This window comes from Siniperca chuatsi, linkage group LG17 (assembly GCF_020085105.1).
Source record: "Siniperca chuatsi isolate FFG_IHB_CAS linkage group LG17, ASM2008510v1, whole genome shotgun sequence".
Classification (NCBI taxonomy): Eukaryota; Metazoa; Chordata; class Actinopteri; order Centrarchiformes; family Sinipercidae; genus Siniperca; species Siniperca chuatsi.
In genome coordinates this window covers 24,473,940-24,492,570 of record NC_058058.1, presented here as the reverse complement: position 1 = coordinate 24,492,570, position 18,631 = coordinate 24,473,940, and the positions used below count along the sequence as shown (strand labels likewise).

The 18,631-nt window shown below is 40.1% G+C and overlaps 1 protein-coding gene across 1 annotated transcript; it reads left to right on the top strand.

Moving 5' to 3' along the window:
• The first annotated feature begins 431 nt into the window (after nucleotides 1–431).
• Nucleotides 432–18,626, top strand: pdik1l (PDLIM1 interacting kinase 1 like). The gene is made up of 3 exons (XM_044171157.1): nucleotides 432–616; nucleotides 7,298–7,593; nucleotides 12,009–18,626. Exons 2-3 carry the CDS (start codon nucleotides 7,309–7,311, stop codon nucleotides 12,747–12,749), a joined length of 1,026 nt encoding a protein of 341 aa, XP_044027092.1. The 5' UTR covers nucleotides 432–616; nucleotides 7,298–7,308; the 3' UTR covers nucleotides 12,750–18,626.
• Nucleotides 18,627–18,631: the final 5 nt, after the last annotated feature.

Below are 18,631 nucleotides of genomic sequence, written 5' to 3'. Positions count from 1 at the left end.
GATTTATAGTTGACACACGTCTCTGTCATTATCTAAACACAAATTTCAAATTATAAGCTTCAGGAAGATGCTAGTGCATTAGATTGCATAGATCTGTGCAGGTTATTGCGTCCACCCCCTGTAAGTGTCAGTTCGGTTTCAGGGGGAGGGCATTTCGCTGACTGGCTGGCTACTGAAAAAAATCTGGGGAACTACGTAAAGCTAACCAGATTTGGCCTATGGTGAGCTAAATGCTGTTTTAAAGGAATTAGAGTTTCTGAAATTGAATACCATGGATTATGACATATGGTCCATATTTCCAGATACTGAATGTCGGCACATTTTGAAAATATTAGTATGTGTGTCTGTGAGTATGTGTCTTCAAATTCTATACCAGTGTACACACTATTCTATTGTTCTTTACCAACGGGAGTTTATTTTGAAATGTGCAGACGGAAGTCGTCTCATTGTGACCACCTCTGCGCTGCGCTGCGCTGCACGGCAGCTGCACGCTCTCGCATCCACTGTTTGACAAAACCTCCTTGGTTTGACTGTGCGAGCAGAACGTGTGCGGCGGTAATGGCTGCCAGGGAGAGTGAGGAAGACAACAAATGAACCCCTGAGAAACGATTCAAAGGTGAGACTGAAAGGCATGACAACTTGCAGCATAACAACTGCAGCCTCTTCTACATTTTGACTATTGTCTTGTCTGCTGTGGCTACTTGTCTAGCATGTGTGTGTGTGTGTTTTGGGGAATCTGGTTGAATTTCTGGATGGCACTCACTCACTCACACACACACACACACACACACACACACAGGACAATAAACTGTCAATACCCAGTGCTTAACATGCACGCCTCCTCCATGCCCCAACGTTAGTACAATTTAAGAGCACTGGACCTGTTTTAGGTTTGAATTATATAACATAGATGCAGACATATATGTCGAGTGTGCTGGCGAGAGCTGGACTCTTTGTTAGCTGGTGTTAACGTGATTAGCTAACGTTAGCTAACCAACAACATCGTTAGCTGACGGTGGCCAGGCCACATAGCTGTTAGCCTGTTAGCCAATCAGCCAAGTGGATGTCTAATTAGCCCGTTAGCATGCTTGGCTATTCTTTCTGTCAAGGAGACAGCTCTTCACTTCCGACTTTTCGGAGGTGTGTATCGTCTCCAAACAGTGTCAAGTATCTTTACATTAAAATGAAGTTTTATTATTTGTCCAATGAATAGCCATGTACAGGCAGGTGTTTGAGTGAGTTTGAACACTCAGTGACTAACAACTCGTCCAGTCGTTTCGAGTATGGTAGACCAGCAATTTGAGTTTTGTTGCAGTGCTAACTTATGTTTTGCCTAGGTTTGGTACGTTACATAGCTAAACATAGCTTAGAGTTTGTTATTAAACAGTTCAATAGTTTGGAAAATGTTACTTAAGAGGTTCGCTGAATAATTGTTATTTATTGGGCATAATACAATGTAGCCAGCAGATAAATATTATGTTACATATATATGACATATGTCATTGAATTGGTCTGAACCAAACCTACGTATTTTTATAATGGTGTTATAACTGTTTATCAGGGTTCCCATGGGTCATTGAAATCCTTGAAAGCTTGTGAATTTAAGGGGAAAAAAATAAATGGCTTGAAAGTTGTTGAAAATAGACATGGGTCTATTATATCTATCTATCTATATGGGAAAGTGCTTGAATTTATATATTTTGCGCAAGAATAGAAATTGATTTTTTTTTTTTTACTTAAAGTAACATCACTGTAACGCAGCACAACTGAGAAGTGTTCACACATTCAAGCCTCTCTCTTTTTAATTGTCTGTGAACCTCACTGTAAAGCCTGCTAGTTCTCATTATAGAAATTCTCAGTGTTGTTAACCGTGATCCGGGTCTCAAACTGTGCTGTGTTGGGTCCTTGAATTTGAGGGAACTGGGCCTGGAAAGTCCTTGAAAAGCCCTTGAGTTTGATGTTTAAGAAGGTGTGGGAACCATGGTTTATTGAAATTGCAAATAAATAATAACTATTAATACTATGTTTGTGTAGAAGAAAACCAGTCATTTTCATTAAAAATAATGCTGAAACAATCAATCCATTAATCAGTTAGTCAAACAGAAAATTAATCGACAACAATAAAGGCATTTATTAAACATAAATCTCTTAACTTTCTCAGTTTCCTGCTTGTCAACTATGAAAATTAGGCCGGTGTAGTCCCTCATTCGTTCAGGAGTGTTCTATCGCAGAAAAGGTTTCAGTCGTAGTCATCTGGACACTGTTTTCAGGATCAAGACGTTTCGGCTGAGAATGACTTCCGGATGGGAGCTGAAACGTCTTGATTCTGAAAACAGTGTCCAGATGACTACGACTGAAACCTTTTCTATGAAAATGAGCTGCTATTCTCTCTATTATATAATTGAAATTTGAATATCTTTGCATTTTGGACTATTGGTTGGACAAAACAACCAATTAAAATGGTCACCCTGCACTAAATGATGAATTGATTAATCATTAAACTAATCTACAGGTTAATTGACTATGGAAATAATTATAGTTGTCCTAATTTGAAGATGTCTGGCCTTCTTTCACATTTACTCTTACTCTTTACAAAGTAGGCCTACTTAAGTATCTTTATCTGCCTGTTTAATCAATTGTTAGAGAATACTAGAACACCTGATTATGAAAACAATCAGTAGTTGCAGCCCAAGTGATATTTTCTGGTCTGGCAGGTATGTAAGGAAGGATGAGTGAGACTGGTATGATGTAACATCTTCTGGTGAGGTTTGCCTTGCATGCTTTCAGTGGCGTAACAATTTCTGGGAAGCCTCACATGCTGGTGACATATGTGGCTATGCAGGGACATGCAGTCATACAGGGTTACTTAATAATCCTGTAAAACATAACCAGTTTGTGAAACTTGGTGTCATTCTTGTGGCTCTAATATGAGAAGCATTATGTGTAGTGGTCACCTTGGACATGCAGCCCTGTCAGGGTGCTGATAGTGTTTGTGCAGGAGTGGTATGTAGGTTCCCTCGATTTGTTGTTTTAATGGTACTTATCACTCCACCGTGACTTAGCAAGGAAACTTTGTCCATGGAAACACAAAGAGGGAATTTTGTGCTACAAACACTGTAACTTTGCAAGATACACACTTGATCAGGCTAACTCAGACTGCTTAGACCTCATACTAGCTTTGGCTGAACTTAGAAACTGGAATTATGCTTCTCTGGGCTGCATGTAAGCGAACATACTCAGGCATCAGCTTTTGGTTGCCAAAACTGAAAATTTGGTTGCCATTTTTGCTCACCTTATATTTTGAGTAATTAAGATACTATGTAGTTATATGTCAGCTTAAAAATGAAAATGTGACCTAAAAGAATATTTAAAAGCTTTATTACAGTAATTGAACCAAAGTTGATTTTTTATCTGATACTTTACAGAATTTGAATCTTTAGTGTTATTGTTTAGTGTCCACCCTCAGTTCCTGGTATACAAAATATCAGCGTTCGTTTGTGATGTTGACGGGTTAGTCGAACTTTTCAGCCCGCAGTCAAACAACTTAATTTGCTTCGCCATTATCTCTTAAAGAGATGCCTGTGTGCGCACAGGAGTAAACGCAAGTGCTTGTGTTGTCTGCTTCCAGTTCCGACTGTAACAGTCAATATCTAAATATTACTAATGCAACAAATATTAAAAATTTATTTATATTGGGGTGCATGCTTTGCTGTCCCTATTTTTTACATATTAAAAAGTAGGGCTGTCGCGATACTCCAAATCCATGAATCGATTTGACTTTCGATTTCAAGGTCACGATTCATTTAAATGTTTGATTTAAACTTTTTTTTCTCAGCACTGACAGCTATGCCATTGTTACTATCATCTGTGTCAGTACAAAAGTTCTCTGCTCAGTTGAGACTTTCTTGGTTTCCGCAATTACTCTGCAGAATTGGAGGTTCGAGAATTTAGACAGAGTGAAACCTCTCTTCAGAGTTGCAGCTTTGTAATTCGGCCCAGAAAGTCTGGCGTTAGCGCCTGTACTCCGGTCCTGACGAGGCGGCAGGCTCCCGGGAAGGGGCGACCCGGATGATGAACGGATGGTTAGTGGGTAAAGGGCGTGGTGGGTGAAGAGAAGACGGGTCCGGACTGTAAGGGTGGGCGGCAAACTTATTGGATGTGTGGTCACTAGGACGGTCAGACCACTTCCCTGTTTGTGTCCCTGGCTGTTTCGAAAAGTGCAGCTGCAGGCTACCGGTAAGCTACGCTGTGTCTCTTCGAAGTGCTTTTTCTTCAGATGGGTGCTGGACGTGCTAAAGTAGGCGGGGGTAGAGAGAAACAAATATGCTGGGAGAATCGCTGATCCTGCGTTTGATTTCAGCTCCAAATTTGTTGATAAATATATATACAGTATATATTCAAATTCAAAACAATACAAACTTGTTCTATTCAAATCTGTAATCTCTTAGCGCTCAATAGCTATTTTCATTTTGTCTCCACTCCTGTCCTATGGCCTGTAAACGGCATTTGAAATAGGTGTTGTGCTGTGTTTTTCAATGCAGAAAAAGCTAAACTTACAACATGTCCTCTTTGGAATGTAGCCAAAAAAGTATTTATGAACAAAATCAAATATAGTGGAAATTACTACTTCAATACGTATCTTTATCCTATGGTGTGCTGTTGGCATTTGAAATTGGTCAAAATTTATAGATAGATATTTTTATGAACTTTCTGAGACCGACTGACTGAAGAAAAAAAAAACTGTTTGCAGATTCAATACTAATGTTCTAAGGATAGTAAATTAGTCAATTTCAGGATTTACAATTAAAAAAATAACTCGTTGATTTTCAACTGTTAATCACATTTAGGCTAGTAGTTTGAAAACATTGGTTTTAAAACGTGCTTTACATTCAGTTCATTGTGGAGTAACATTAAAACATAGTTCATTGTGAGGAGACATCAGTCACAACATCTTGAAGCTCATGTATCATTAGCCTATAACTTGAGCAAAATAAACCAGAAAGATGTCATCATTTCTGCACTTTCTACTTTCTCCTAATCTAAACGTAGGCCTATGCTCTTTGAGGTGATCGTATATAATACAATCACATATATATAATATATGGGTATATATTCAGTGGTGTTGATAGGTCCCCGGGACGCACGGGTATAAAATTTGTGTTTTTTGACAAATTGTAGTGTTAAACTCGTGTTTAGGGATGGGTATCATTAGGATTTTATCGATACTACTAGTCTTATCTATACCCTTCTAGATTCTTTAAAAAAAGAATAAATTCAGAAAAGGATTAGAAGTTAATATTTTAAATATAACAAAATGTTGTTTCTAGCGCAGCAACAGCAAAGTCACTATATAAACTCTAATATTTCAGTGAAAACAAATCTAAAATGTCAATAAAATAAATCATATTCCTGACATCAAAATACCGAGTGAAGTCTGTGTCCTTCATTCTTTCTAAACTTCAGTCAGTATCAGTCCCTCCTCCTGTCCTCTGTCCTCCTCCCTCTGCTGCCGCTGTGATTCACTGCAGGTAAGTTACCTGGTAGAGGGAGGAGGGGCTAGCTGGCTGAAGTTTACAAGAGTTTGCCAAATGTTAACATTCGTTGCAAACTGAGATAAACAGTTAAACAGACTACATACAGACAGCTTTCGTTTGAGCTTGTTTGTAACAATTCGTCAGGTGAAGTCAAAATTAGGGAGGAAAATGGTTCAAAGGTCATGAGGGAGAAAATCTCCATTGAAACAGTCAAGTGGGCTTAATGGCAGAAGGTGGGCTTAAAGGGTGAATTTATGGTTAAAAGACTGAATATTTTATTCTACGCACAACATTAAAAAAAACAACTCTATGAAATAAATCTATATATGGTGCACTAACATAACATGAAAAGTATAAATTTTTAGTTTTTGTTAACAAAATAAACACTGGTTGGTTTTTGTAGCCAACAACAGAGAAATTGGCTTGCTTTGCTCGCAACGTTACCTTCCACATCTTCGTGTTACCGGAGTTGTAGTTAACTGGATGTAACTCCAGTTCTATGAGTACGTGCCTGCATGTTATCACAGCCACAGTAAAGCACATTAGTTTTAATATGCTAAAACATTTGCCACGGTAATGAAGGTATTGCAAAATCCATGACGGAGACAAAACCAGTTTACCGCCCACCCCTACTGTCTGTACGTGTCCACTAGGAAACAGTGTCACATTAACAAACCACAATATCATAATCAATGTCACCCCTATGACACTATAAACAAACCACTACATCCGTGAAAAAAATGTGAAAGAATTTGGTCAACGTAAATGGATGGACAATGACGAGATGGGCAACGATAAGTGCCGTGAAGAGGAATTTAGTTTCCTTTGCTTTGGTAGAAGATCACTTGTGGCAGTACTATGCTGAGATGTACGCTCAAACTGAAAGAAACAATAGAGAGATCCTCCCGACAGGATGTTGGAACCAGTCAACTTGGTTGAAGCGTAGGTCTGCACAACATGTTGTTGAAATTTGTGAAGTGTGCCCGTCGGCTCCTCTGCGAGCCCTTGCAACCCATGGTTATCCATAACACCCTTCTCTGTGTAGGATTGCAAAGGTGCCTAAGTGGATCTCCGAAGAAGAATTGCAGTGTAAGGACTGTGGATTTTGTGGATAACTGTGACATGAAAGGATCATTTTATGCCCAGCTGAAAAGGAAGAATGAGTACAGCGACCAATGACTCTTTCAACATACATAGAGCATGTGATTATTGTTTTAGGATATACCTGAAAAAAATCTAAACCTGTCTTTAAATTTATTTGGAATTCAGGCCACTATGTGTAGACTTGGAACAATTTGGAACAACACTGGCAAATGGCAATTACAGCTATGCTGACAAGGTTCAAACAGCTGAGCCTGATGAAGTGTAGGGACAGCTGATGGATGATGATTTGAGCCTGCTAAAGTACAGCTTAGACTGATGAAACACAGAGCTGATGTCCTAGAATGGCTGCTGAACCAAGGGTAAAACATTTTGGTTTATGTAACACCATAAACTTTCCTCTGGTGCAGGCCAGAGTTGAATTTTTTTGCCCTACTAGTGGTAAGGATCTAAGCATAATGAAAGGTGTGTATTCTTAATTCATCCAAGTTATCTGGTGTCTAATGAGCATTATAGCCTCACAGGGGCGCTGGCGAGGCTTTACACATGCTAAGACATGAGTCTTGTAAAATCAACCAGGTATACAGCATGAGATTACATGGAAAATAAACTGAACAGAAATAGAATCAATAGAAAGCTAACCCCATGTTCTTTGTCCACAGTGAAGACTAGGATGGTAAGCAGCCAGCCGAAGTACGAGCTGATCCAGGAGGTGGGGCGTGGCAGTTACGGCGTGGTCTATGAGGCAGTAGTGAAGCGCACAGGGGCCCGGGTGGCAGTGAAGAAGATCCGCTGTCACTCTCCAGAGAATGTGGAGCTGGCCCTGCGGGAGTTCTGGGCCCTCAGCAGCATCCAAAGCCAGCACCCAAACGTCATCCACCTGGAGGAGTGTATCCTGCAGCGGGACCAGCTGGCCCAGAGGATGAACCACGGCTCAAGCTCCCCACTCTACCTGGAGGTGAGGGCACAGAATTCACTGGAAAAGGGTTGGGGGCAGAATGCTATAGTTTAACAGTAATCCTGCATTGATGCTGCAATCATGTCAAATGGTAAAGATGGTAGACACAAGTCATTCATACCACCCAGCATTCAGGCTGTACGTGGATCTTGATTATTTCATTTGAGGTTGGACAAGCACTTGCTGAATGTTTGAGTTGTTTACTTCACTTTGAGTGGTACGTAACATAACTTTTAGAAAAGTTAGTGTGCTGTTGGACACCACGACATTTCCTGCAGCTGCTTCAGTGTAAAAGGCTTCCAAGGAAGAGAACTGACTATGACTTTTACTGTGAATTCGCCGCAAGAAACATCACTGGGGGTAGCTTAGCCTAGGTTAGATGTGCTTTAACTGACGGTAGAAGCTAGTCAAAGTCATTTCGACATTTTCTGCTTTTTTTGTTGGCAGATCAGTGTTACACAAGTGTATAGGTTAGGTGTACTTGTTGGGTGACGGGTGGGTGCTAAATGGATTAATTTCCCTTTTTATATGGACGCTAAGTAGAAATAAAGTATATTTCACTCTGTTTCCTTCAGAGGCAAGGCCAGAACTTGATTGACCAATGGAAAAGTTGAACTAGCCTACATGTTGCTCCAAATCAGGCCAGTTTCAAGCAATTAGTATGTGAAATATTTTAAGGTGCTGGCTATCAGCTGAAAGTCTGACAATGTAGCCCCCCCCCCTTAGACAACACTGAAACAACTGCGCCACCTCACCCTTCTAATGGATAGAGGAGAGTGCCAGTTTTCAGGAATATAAGAACAATGTTGATGGGACATTCTGAGCCTTATAAAAAATATTGATGTCCATGTGCAACATGGAAAAAGATAATATTAATGGATTCTGTCACTGTTATGTCTTAATTTGATTTGGTACATAATCATGCTCTAAGTTTTGGAAGTACAATTCCCATAATTACAGGAAGTACAATGTTGCCATGGAGTCAGTGAGTTAGCGGTGGCTAACTTGAGCCCCGTTTTTTAAGTTAAATTGTAGTTTAAAAACTAACAAAAGGAGTAAAAGTTTTTGTGTTTGGAAAAGGTTTTTCGACGCTCCACCATCACATTTAATTTGTTTGATTATTTTACACCTGATTTGCAGACATTTTACATATTATGACTTATATTGATATAAAACATACTCTTATTAATATCATAATATTGATTTCACCCACATTACAGAGTCCTAATGAGGCACTAGGAATGTTGTTTGTCAGGGGTGCACATATTCAACAATTACCATGTTGTTTCATATTGTGCTTTAGTTCAGTTTAAAAATAGTCACTGTTCAATTTAATATAAATGTCTTACAAATTAATGTTAGAATCATTTTGATATTTCATTTAATAAATCCCACATGCCTCATTTGATCAGTCTACTAATTGTGTAAGCCAATATTGCTAACCTGTCACTGCTTGCTGACTGTTAGTGTCATTTAATCTGATTTACTTAAATCAAACATGGGCTATGAATTCATCATTGGTCACACTACCAGACATCAGAGGTCTGTGTCCATCAGGTTTTCTTTCCTTTTTGATAAATGATAAAATGGTTGATAAAAACACATGCATAGATTCAGAGCGGTCGTGGCTCAGTAATTGTCAGGGAGGAACAGCCAGACTCTCAAGTACCAGAGAATTACAGTGAACAGAAATGTCAGGTTTGGTGTGTAACAGCATCCAAAATGAAACAAAAACAAAACTTTGCTCCTACAGCTCTCTAGACTGCCATATATGCTTTAGGAAAACATTGAATAGACTGGACAGTAATAAAGTAAAAACATCACTGTGTTGTCTGATCATTACCATGTGGTTGCATCACAGACGCAATAACTGTGGCTCTTGGAGTTCAGTCAGACTTGATGGCATATTTTTTTTATTAGCTAGAGGAATCCAGCTTGACCCACTGTCATGACATTTTAGTAGGTGTTTGAAAAACCACATGTTGCTGTGTCTTAAAATAGACTAACACTATAATTTCTGTAATGAATTGGAAGCCTGTTTTGATTTACAAAGCGTATCATAATATCCTCTGACATGTCCTAGATTATAAGAGGAATGTTTATTTTTCCATCCACTACTGACCACTGTTGACATATTGTTGTCACACTGTTGCTGGCAAAGATTTTTCTGTGACACTGTAGGCATAATAGGTTAAACATTTAGGTCAGTGATTTTTTTTCCAGTAATGCATAGTGAGTCATCAGCAGCAAGATAGTTGTTTGTTGTGTAAACGCATATTATAGTTCTAAGTGTCGTCAATTATGGAGACATAGAACATCAGCACAAATATTGGCGTGTGGAATAAAAAAATAAGCTGTTAAACCCTGCTTTACATTCCTGTGTGTGCTGCAGCTAGAAGTTACTGGATGGATTTGTGTTGTCTCTGGCCTCCATGCCCCCACAGTCACATGAACGTGTTGTTGAGGGGGCAGTGCCTCCCTGCCTCCCTGCTGTCTGATGGCGGGCGCACAGGCACTCTGCCGGTGCCTGATTATAGTCTCTCAGCGGCATGTGGGGCTATTGTCAGACTGTTCATTCAGTTTTCTGCAGCGCTAACATTGGACACTTTCCCAGAATCCCTTTTATTCCAGTTATTTTTTTTTTTTTTTATTGCTCTGTAATGTTCCAGTACGTGCTTACAGAAGAACAAATGATAATAGGGCAGAATTATCTAACTGCACCGACTGTGGGATAATTTACATCTATTCTTTTTGGTTAGTGGATTCTTTGGCTAGTGGCGTGTCAAACAATTTGCAATGATTTGTTTATACCAAGGTTTCCAGTAGGAATTACCTGAATTTACTACACATATTCAGAGAATTTGGGTTACTTGTAAAGCGGTTTACATGAAAAGCCTTAATGTGTTGTTTAGCCAGCCTCAACTGACACTTTAACAATTTTTTAACTCTTTAACTAACAGTTCCTCTACATCAACTGAAATTTTAACTGCTGTCACTGGTTACATACCAACTAGCACTTCAACTATTTACTGTTAACTATTTATCTCTTACTCTTCAACTCACATTTCAACTGCCTTCATCTCTTACTCTTCAACTCACATTTCAACTGCCTTCATCTCTTACTCTTCAACTCACATTTCAACTGCATTCATCTCTTACTCTTCAACTTACATTTCAACTACCTTCAGTGGTTACACATCAACTCCTTTCAATTGCCTTCTTACTCTTCAACCTGAACTCTGAACGCACCCTTGTCCTTCAACTGAGAATTTAACTGCTTTCAGCACTCAGCACATCAACTGACAGTTCCACTGCTTTCATCTCTTACTGTTCAACTGAGAGTTCACCTGCTTTCAGTGATTACACTTCAGCTGACACTTCAGCTCAATTTATTTATTTCAGTTCCTCAGTGTCAGTGCTTGAACTTCATCTGAATCTTCAACTCCTTTTAGCACTTTCACTTCAACTGATACTTCAACTTCACTCAGTGCTTACACTTAAACACTTCAACTTCTTTCAGCACTTTCTTTTTAACTGCCATTTCAGCTTTTTTCACTCTTGCATTCATTTACCCATATAAAAATTCCCAAATGAAAATTTTCTGCTGCAAGCACACTGAAATTTTCTTGAGAAAATGTAGCTGTTTATAGTCTACATTATTCTTCAAGAGACCTGTAGCTTTTCTGTGTTTTAATACAAAACCCCATCCATCATATTCCAGAAAGGCATCCCATTTAATCTTAATTTAATGTGAGATGGATGAAACGTCACAGGTTTGTGGTCCGCTGTCAAAAAGGGAGATTAAATGAACTCACTTCTTGCAGCAGGCATAAAAGATGAGAGGCCTCTCACGTTGCTTTGATTTAAAAAATGGCACACAAAGGAAGGTGGGAGATTACATGTTATGAATACAAATCGAGAGCAACCTTGCTTGTTTAGTTATGAGTGACATTTTCTTCTTCTCACACTGCAGAGCTGTTTCCCTATGTATCAATAATCATGTAAGCTAGACCAGAAGTGATATAATCATTTTGGTTCTGCTTTTTGTAGCGTTGTCTGTTGAGGTTTGAACCAACTGTCCTAAAATCTTCCAAAAAACCAACCTTCTTTTAAGCATGTTTTATGTCAATTCTTTTGCATAGTCCTACAAAGTTGCAGTATACGGTTCAGTGTTGGTTAGGTTTGATAAAATCTAAGGCAAGCATGGTGTGAAGTAAATTTCTAACAGTAGTATTTCAGGGAAGTTCGACAAATATCATGATTTTTTTTTTATCATGATATTTTTGACCACAGTAATAAAAAATCTGATACTGGCACATCCAAACTTGGGCAGCATGCAGAGGCTGACTGTCCCTCAGCCATCATTACTGGTCTCATGTTGACTTAGTTTTTCTTTTTCTGTGTTTCTACTGTAGCTGGTGGAGACATCTCTGAAAGGCGAGATCACATTCGACCCGTGCTGTGCCTACTACTTGTGGTTCGTCACGGACTTCTGTGACGGGGGTGACATGAATGCCTACCTGCTATCCCGCAAGCCTAGCCGCAAGACCAACACCAGCTTCATGCTGCAGCTGGGCAGCGCCCTGGCCTTCTTGCACCGCAACCAGATCATACACCGCGACCTCAAACCGGACAACATCCTCATCTCCCAGGCATGCACACCAGCTGGTTCGTCCGAGCCCACCCTCAAAGTGGCCGACTTCGGCCTGAGCAAGGTCTGCTCCACGTCCGGACTCAACCCCGAGGAGCCAGCCAGCGTCAACAAGTGCTTCCTGTCCACAGCTTGCGGAACAGACTTTTACATGGCCCCGGAGGTCTGGGAGGGCCACTACACGGCCAAGGCGGATATCTTCGCCCTGGGGGTGATTATCTGGGCCATGGTGGAGCGCATCACCTTTGTGGATGTGGAGACTCAGAAGGAGCTGCTGGGGAGCTACGTGCAGCAGGGCTCAGAGATTGTACCCTTAGGGGAGGCCCTGTTAGAGAACCCAAAGATGGAGCTTCTGATCCCCGCCAGGAAAAAGAGCATGAACAGCCACATGAAGCAGCTGATCAGGGAGATGCTGTCGGCCAACCCTCAGGAACGGCCCGACGCCTTTGAACTAGAGCTAAGACTGGTCCGTATTGCCTGCAGAGAGCTGGACTGGGACACGTGATGGATGAGCAACGGCACCACAGACTCAGCCGATCAAGCACATGTACTGTACACATCTCATCAGCTACTCTTAACCTAGAACAAAACAGAGGATTATTGTTTTATAACTAGGGAACAATAATTAAAATAGTCATTGTTTGTATCATGGCTTAAACTTCATCCACTGTCCAAGCACATACAGTCCTCTGCTAGCTCTGTCTTTATATTGAAGGGGAGAGGTGTGACACCCACCGCTGCTGCTGCTCCAAACTGCAGCTTAGTCTCAGGCTAATCACATCACAGCTTCCACTTCCTCCTTACAGAATCACTTGAGTGTGATGGAAGAGCAAAATGACCCCAAAAGTCCTGAATTCAATTAGTGAATGTCAAAGTGACAGTCAAGCAGTTTGTCTACAAATACCATCGTGGACTCGGTGCTAATTGTTACTAAATGCAGTATGAGACATTATCCTGTGATCAATACAGTCACCTCAATGTGTGGAATGTTGTGAAGCCACTTGTGGCTTTGACAGAACCTGACCTACAAACTGACTTCAGCCTGGTACATGACCACCAGCATTAGTATTTACACGAAGATTTGATTCTGTTTTGGCATCAAATGCAGATATGCCCTGAATGCTCAGGTAATAAAAACATACAACTGATGGTATTTGTAGACAAACATCTACTATTAAGGTCTGTTTTGCTCAGTAGTCTTGGAGGGAAAAATACCAAACTTTGGTGCTTGAAGATAACATTTTTATTTTTTTTTTCTCTGAAGGCTGCTTCGTTGGTTGTGTGGGTGGGGGACATTTTATCAGTAAGGATCCAGCCCGCTGGTGCTTGTGGTCGGTGTTTTCCTCTTACAGACTTCAAGATAAGTTGATTGGTCCCAGACACACCCCTAACCAGTATACCAGAATGTATAACGATCAAGACAGGTCACCTTTCATTTATATAGAGCCTCAAACACAAAACAGACAATTTTAATTACAAAGAGCTTCACACGGTTAATGAGGAAGAGAGCTTAAAGGATCATTTTGGTTTGCTGTATTGCAACTTGGGTCTTATTTTCGTGGTTTTGGCCATCATTCCAGTCGGTAATAATAACATCGTACTCACCAAGTTCAAAGACCATTTGCTAAATCCTGCCCACCTTAGTTACTGTTGCTATGCCTGTCAAGCTTTCTGTTCTAGTATGGCTGTTATGCAGTTTACAGTGATAACTGTGGCAGGTTTATCACTCGAAATTTTGTGGTAATTTTTCAAACACTTGAGCCTTGATTTCAGACAAATAGACAAAAGCAGCTCCTCAGTTTTCAGTAGGCAACCGTCGATTTTGCTGGCTGAAATGACTGTCAGATTTATTAGCTGTAGCTAGCTAATGTTATCTAATTAACGTTAACTATGTGAGTTGGTTAAATATGCAGTTGATGGCTACATACTTAATGTCATGCAAACTCAGCACCGTTTAATGATACAAAAAACATAGCCCGACCAATACTGGATTTTTGAAGCCGATACGAAGATTGATATCAATATTGATGGTCAATAGTTTGTTGTTTTGTTTTTTTTAAAGATTTTTTTTCACATAAACACACAACATAAACAAACATTCTTGCTATGGATCCCTTAAATACATTTTACAGTTGAAAAATCAACTTATCAGTGCTCTCTGGTGGACAAACTATGTAATGGAGACACTGTTTCTAAATGACCTCAAACCTAGTTCACCATGTCTGTCCTGCAGTTTCTTATTACTTATCAGCAGACATATACACCGATACGATATATCTGCAATAAGTTAATATCAGCCTGGCCGATGTATCGGCCTAGCTCTACTAAAAAACAAAACAAAACGGAAGGCTAAAGCTAACAGGTCCCAGGTGAAAAGTCACCATGAATGTAGAAGGCATAGAAATGAAGTAGCGGCATTGTTTTTGTATTGCAGCAGGATATTTTGTTCTAGCTGTGCGATAGATTTGGAAGTAGAACCGCTGTAAAAACGTAATTGAGGACTGTCTGCACCTCGCTGTAAAAGCCTCCTGAGGACGTAATTGAGGACTGTTAGCGCCTATTCATTTTGAAAGAGCAACGGCCAGTGGGGAAACTCCAACACTCTTGATTTAACGTTATCACTCAGTAAGTCAGGGACAGACTGTCACATTATTGGGTGACCCCGCTTTGCTGCGGTCCAGCCAAGGTTTAAGTAATTATATGCTAACTCCATACACTAACCACCACAATTAGTTGTTATGCTCACTCAGTTTTTTTGTGTGATGAGTTATTATACTAATATTTCAGGTGCGCTCACTTTCAGTTTCACTTCCAAATAAAGTAGTTTAGTTAATCTGGATAAACAGTTTTTTACAACTTGTCTGATCCTGTTCCGTGCCCCATTGGGCTTCATCGTGGCAATGTCGCCGTGTTCCTGGATCTCAGCCATTATTTTGGTGAGTACAATGTTATCATAGCCAAAAGAAATAATGTCCAAAACTATGAAAATCCAACCAAGTTCTAATAAACCAGAATTATTCTTTAACAAGAAAATGATTCCAAACAACCGAGCGCACTATAATAAAGCAGGCTGGCGTACGTTCAAAAGACTTTGTGGAGTGACTCCCCCACACATGGCAAACAAATTAATCTTGAGAGAAATTAGTTATCTGAAGGGTGAGCTGCTTGTATTACAAGAGCAGTGACATGAATATTCACATCTGAGTCCATTTAGACAAGAGACCTGAATGAGTAAAAGGGGTGAGGGATTCAGTGACTCTCACTGAAAGCACTTTTATTTTGTTGTTTATATTTATTCCTCATAACTACCTACTGCATTATATCGAGGAGCTCTGTGAGGCTGGATTCAGTGTGATAACTGCGTTGGTATTTGTTTACCAGGCGAACACAATGTCAGCCAACAGTCTACTTATGCATGCAGTGCCTCTCAACCTTCAGGGAAGAAGCGAGAGAAGACACCAGCACATGCCATCCTCCATGAGCCAGAGGATCTCTTGCTTTTTAAAAAAAATACATAATACTGTTGTGTTTAACTTGATCTCCTCTTACTGTGTCACTGCTCCTCATTTCCTTTGGCTCTGGATCTTACAGTAATCCCTTTCTTCATGCTACCGACAGGCTAATTCTAAGCCTATTAAGTTGTTGCAGCACTTGGCAGAGGATCATGCTTGGGACCCCTTTTGCCTTTCAGGTCATACACAATTTGTGCACTTTTTACAGGAACCTATAAAACCAAACAATCCTGGCTTCTTCATTGCTCTCAAACTCTGGCAGAAAATCTAGTTTCCTTTGACTTGTTGCCAATATTTATCTGCTAGATGGCCTTTAATTCTCCCCTTAGATATAATAGTTTTATTTCCTGTCATGATGAGATAGAGATTTGCCTTATTTTTGAAATTCACTGTTTCCTTTTTGACACTAGAGTGGCCTCAGTGATATTGCACTCAAACACAGAATTGGCAAAAGTTGTGCTTGAGATGCACCACGTTTCACCAACTCAGTGTGATGCTTTGGTATGAATAGCAATACCACAAATCTGTATTAAAACGCCTGTCTGTACTGCGAGACATCTATGCTGCTTTGGACAATGTTGCTTTGCTGAAAGAATGTGGTATTTGTGGCTTTCTGTTCACGAGCATCAAAGTTTGGACTCAAAGTAGGTCACCCATGTCCTCGAAGCTTTAAGCAGAGAGGGTGATGGGTAGAGTCATTTCCGGACTGATTTCTTCCTTCCTCCCTCCTGTGAGGTTTGAGACATTTGCCAAACAAATGCTAGGTCTGGGGTATTAAGAGATTTCACCCTTTTGATTTGTTGTATTAAATTCCTTTGCACATGTGTAAATACTGTATAGGATCAACGGGATGAACAAGGTTGATGTACATTTGACTGGCTGTGCTCTGTTTTCAAGAGCCTGACTTGTTTGACATGTAAATTGCTGTGATGGATTCAATTTTACTTCAGCTCTTAATTCAGCTTCAGTTTACTTCAATAATGGAAAAGATGTGATATATTTACAGGTCAATACTGTTGGTGTGCTAGTGATAATTGTCTGTTTTTCATTGGCCTATTGTTTGTGAATTTGTGTAAGCAAAGCTGGTATACAACGTGGGTTAACTCAAATCGTCTTTTCTGTCGGGCTATTTGGAAATGGAACTCGGGGACATCGATCAAACCTTACCACTGTACTAGCCCTGATCTAGGACCACCAGACAATGTACCACCATACTGCTTGGCCATCTCCAGATGGCAGAAATTGCAATGGGAGGAATGTTGAAAATAAGAACTCACGGGATGGTTGGACATCTTTTCAGCGACCGGATGGGAGGAAAAACGACATTAGGCAGGTTCAAATTTACAAAACACGTGACTGAGTGAGGACTCTTCAGTTACAGTCAACACAAACCATGTGCTATCATAGATGGTGCAGGACTTCTTCTTTGCTCACCCACTGGAGTACTGCTCAGCAGTAGTGTGCTCAGCGCTGCCACCAGTGGCTGGAAGCTATAGAGAGAAAACTAGCTGTGTCCTGTTCCCAAACTACATACTAATGCTGCGTTCACATCAGACGGGACGGATGGTAGAGATGGGAAAGATTTCCATGTTTACAACTTGCAAACATCAAGGGACACAAAAACCCCAGAGATTACAGCGTTGGTTGTGTGAAGGTTAAAAATACTGTGCATTGACAGAATAACTATATCCAGTAAATGTGGGTTACTTTACATACAAATGATGGACTTGGATGTTTGACGTGAATGCTATTTACACGTTGGAAACTCGTAGTTACGATATCCAATGTGATCTGAACATGGCATAATTCCAGACTACATACTGTGTACAGTGTGTACTTCATAGTATACTCTTTTTGCAGTTAGTATACAAGAAATCACCATACTTAACTGTTACTAACAGGAAATGAAGCCACATGTGCATCATTTCAGGTAATCAAACTGACTAAACTCAAACTGTCACTGCCAATTAAACTTCACAGACAGACAGCAAAATGTTAATCCAAAAGGTAATTGTTACCATCCACAATTTAAATTTTTTTTTGAGCTATGAGAATTTTCTCCATTTCCTTTGTGCATTGTGTTCTGCGAGATTAGTTTACTTATACTGACTGTTTTGAGTATACTTTTATTTAGTAACTTATCAGTGGACACACAGCATACTCAGTACCTGCTTAGAATTCATGTGTAGTGTGGATTTAGGACAGTTATAATATGATTTCCTGTCACGGTAAAATGGTAAATTGTTTATTACTTTTATACTTCCTAACTTATACTATAATGGTGAGTATAGTACATACTGTCCACACTTAGTATGCAGAATGGAATTGGGACACAGCTTTTACACCCTCTTATTCAGCAGCAGTGCTGTAATATAGCTTGTGGCCACCAGGGGCAGCACTGAGCACGCTGCTGCTGAGCGCACTCCGGTCGGTAAACGCCATGTTTTGTATTGACTGTAATGTGAGAGGCCTCTCTGGGTCTGGAGGAAGTCATATTTTGTTGTTACCTGCGTAGCCTCATTTCCCACCTTCTAGGTCACCGAGAGGATTGCCCTCCATTCAGCAACACTCTTAATGTTATATGAGCAGCTCAGCGACTGCACTATATAAGGTCCAGTAGATCCCCTGCAGGACTGTGATACTTAATACAAGTCCTGGATCCGATGAAGAACACACTGGGAATCATGTCAAATAATAGATCCGAACTCAGCCAGGCAAACTTCTGCTCACACTTTTGTATGAACAATTGTTGCTCTTATGTCATTGTAAGATATTTTGAAGAGAAATTAAGTTTATCAGAAGTGGTGTGAACACCTGTCAATCACCTGTTGAATTGATGGATTTTTTAATAAAATGAATTGAAATAATAATCGAA

Excerpts from the sequence above, each read along its gene's own strand:
- pdik1l (XM_044171157.1), top strand. The coding sequence starts at position 7,309 with ATGGTAAGCAGCCAGCCGAAGTACGAGCTGATCCAGGAGGTGGGGCGT. Across the intron at positions 7,594-12,008 it reads GCTCCCCACTCTACCTGGAG|CTGGTGGAGACATCTCTGAA; the intron begins GTGAGGGCACAG and ends TTTCTACTGTAG.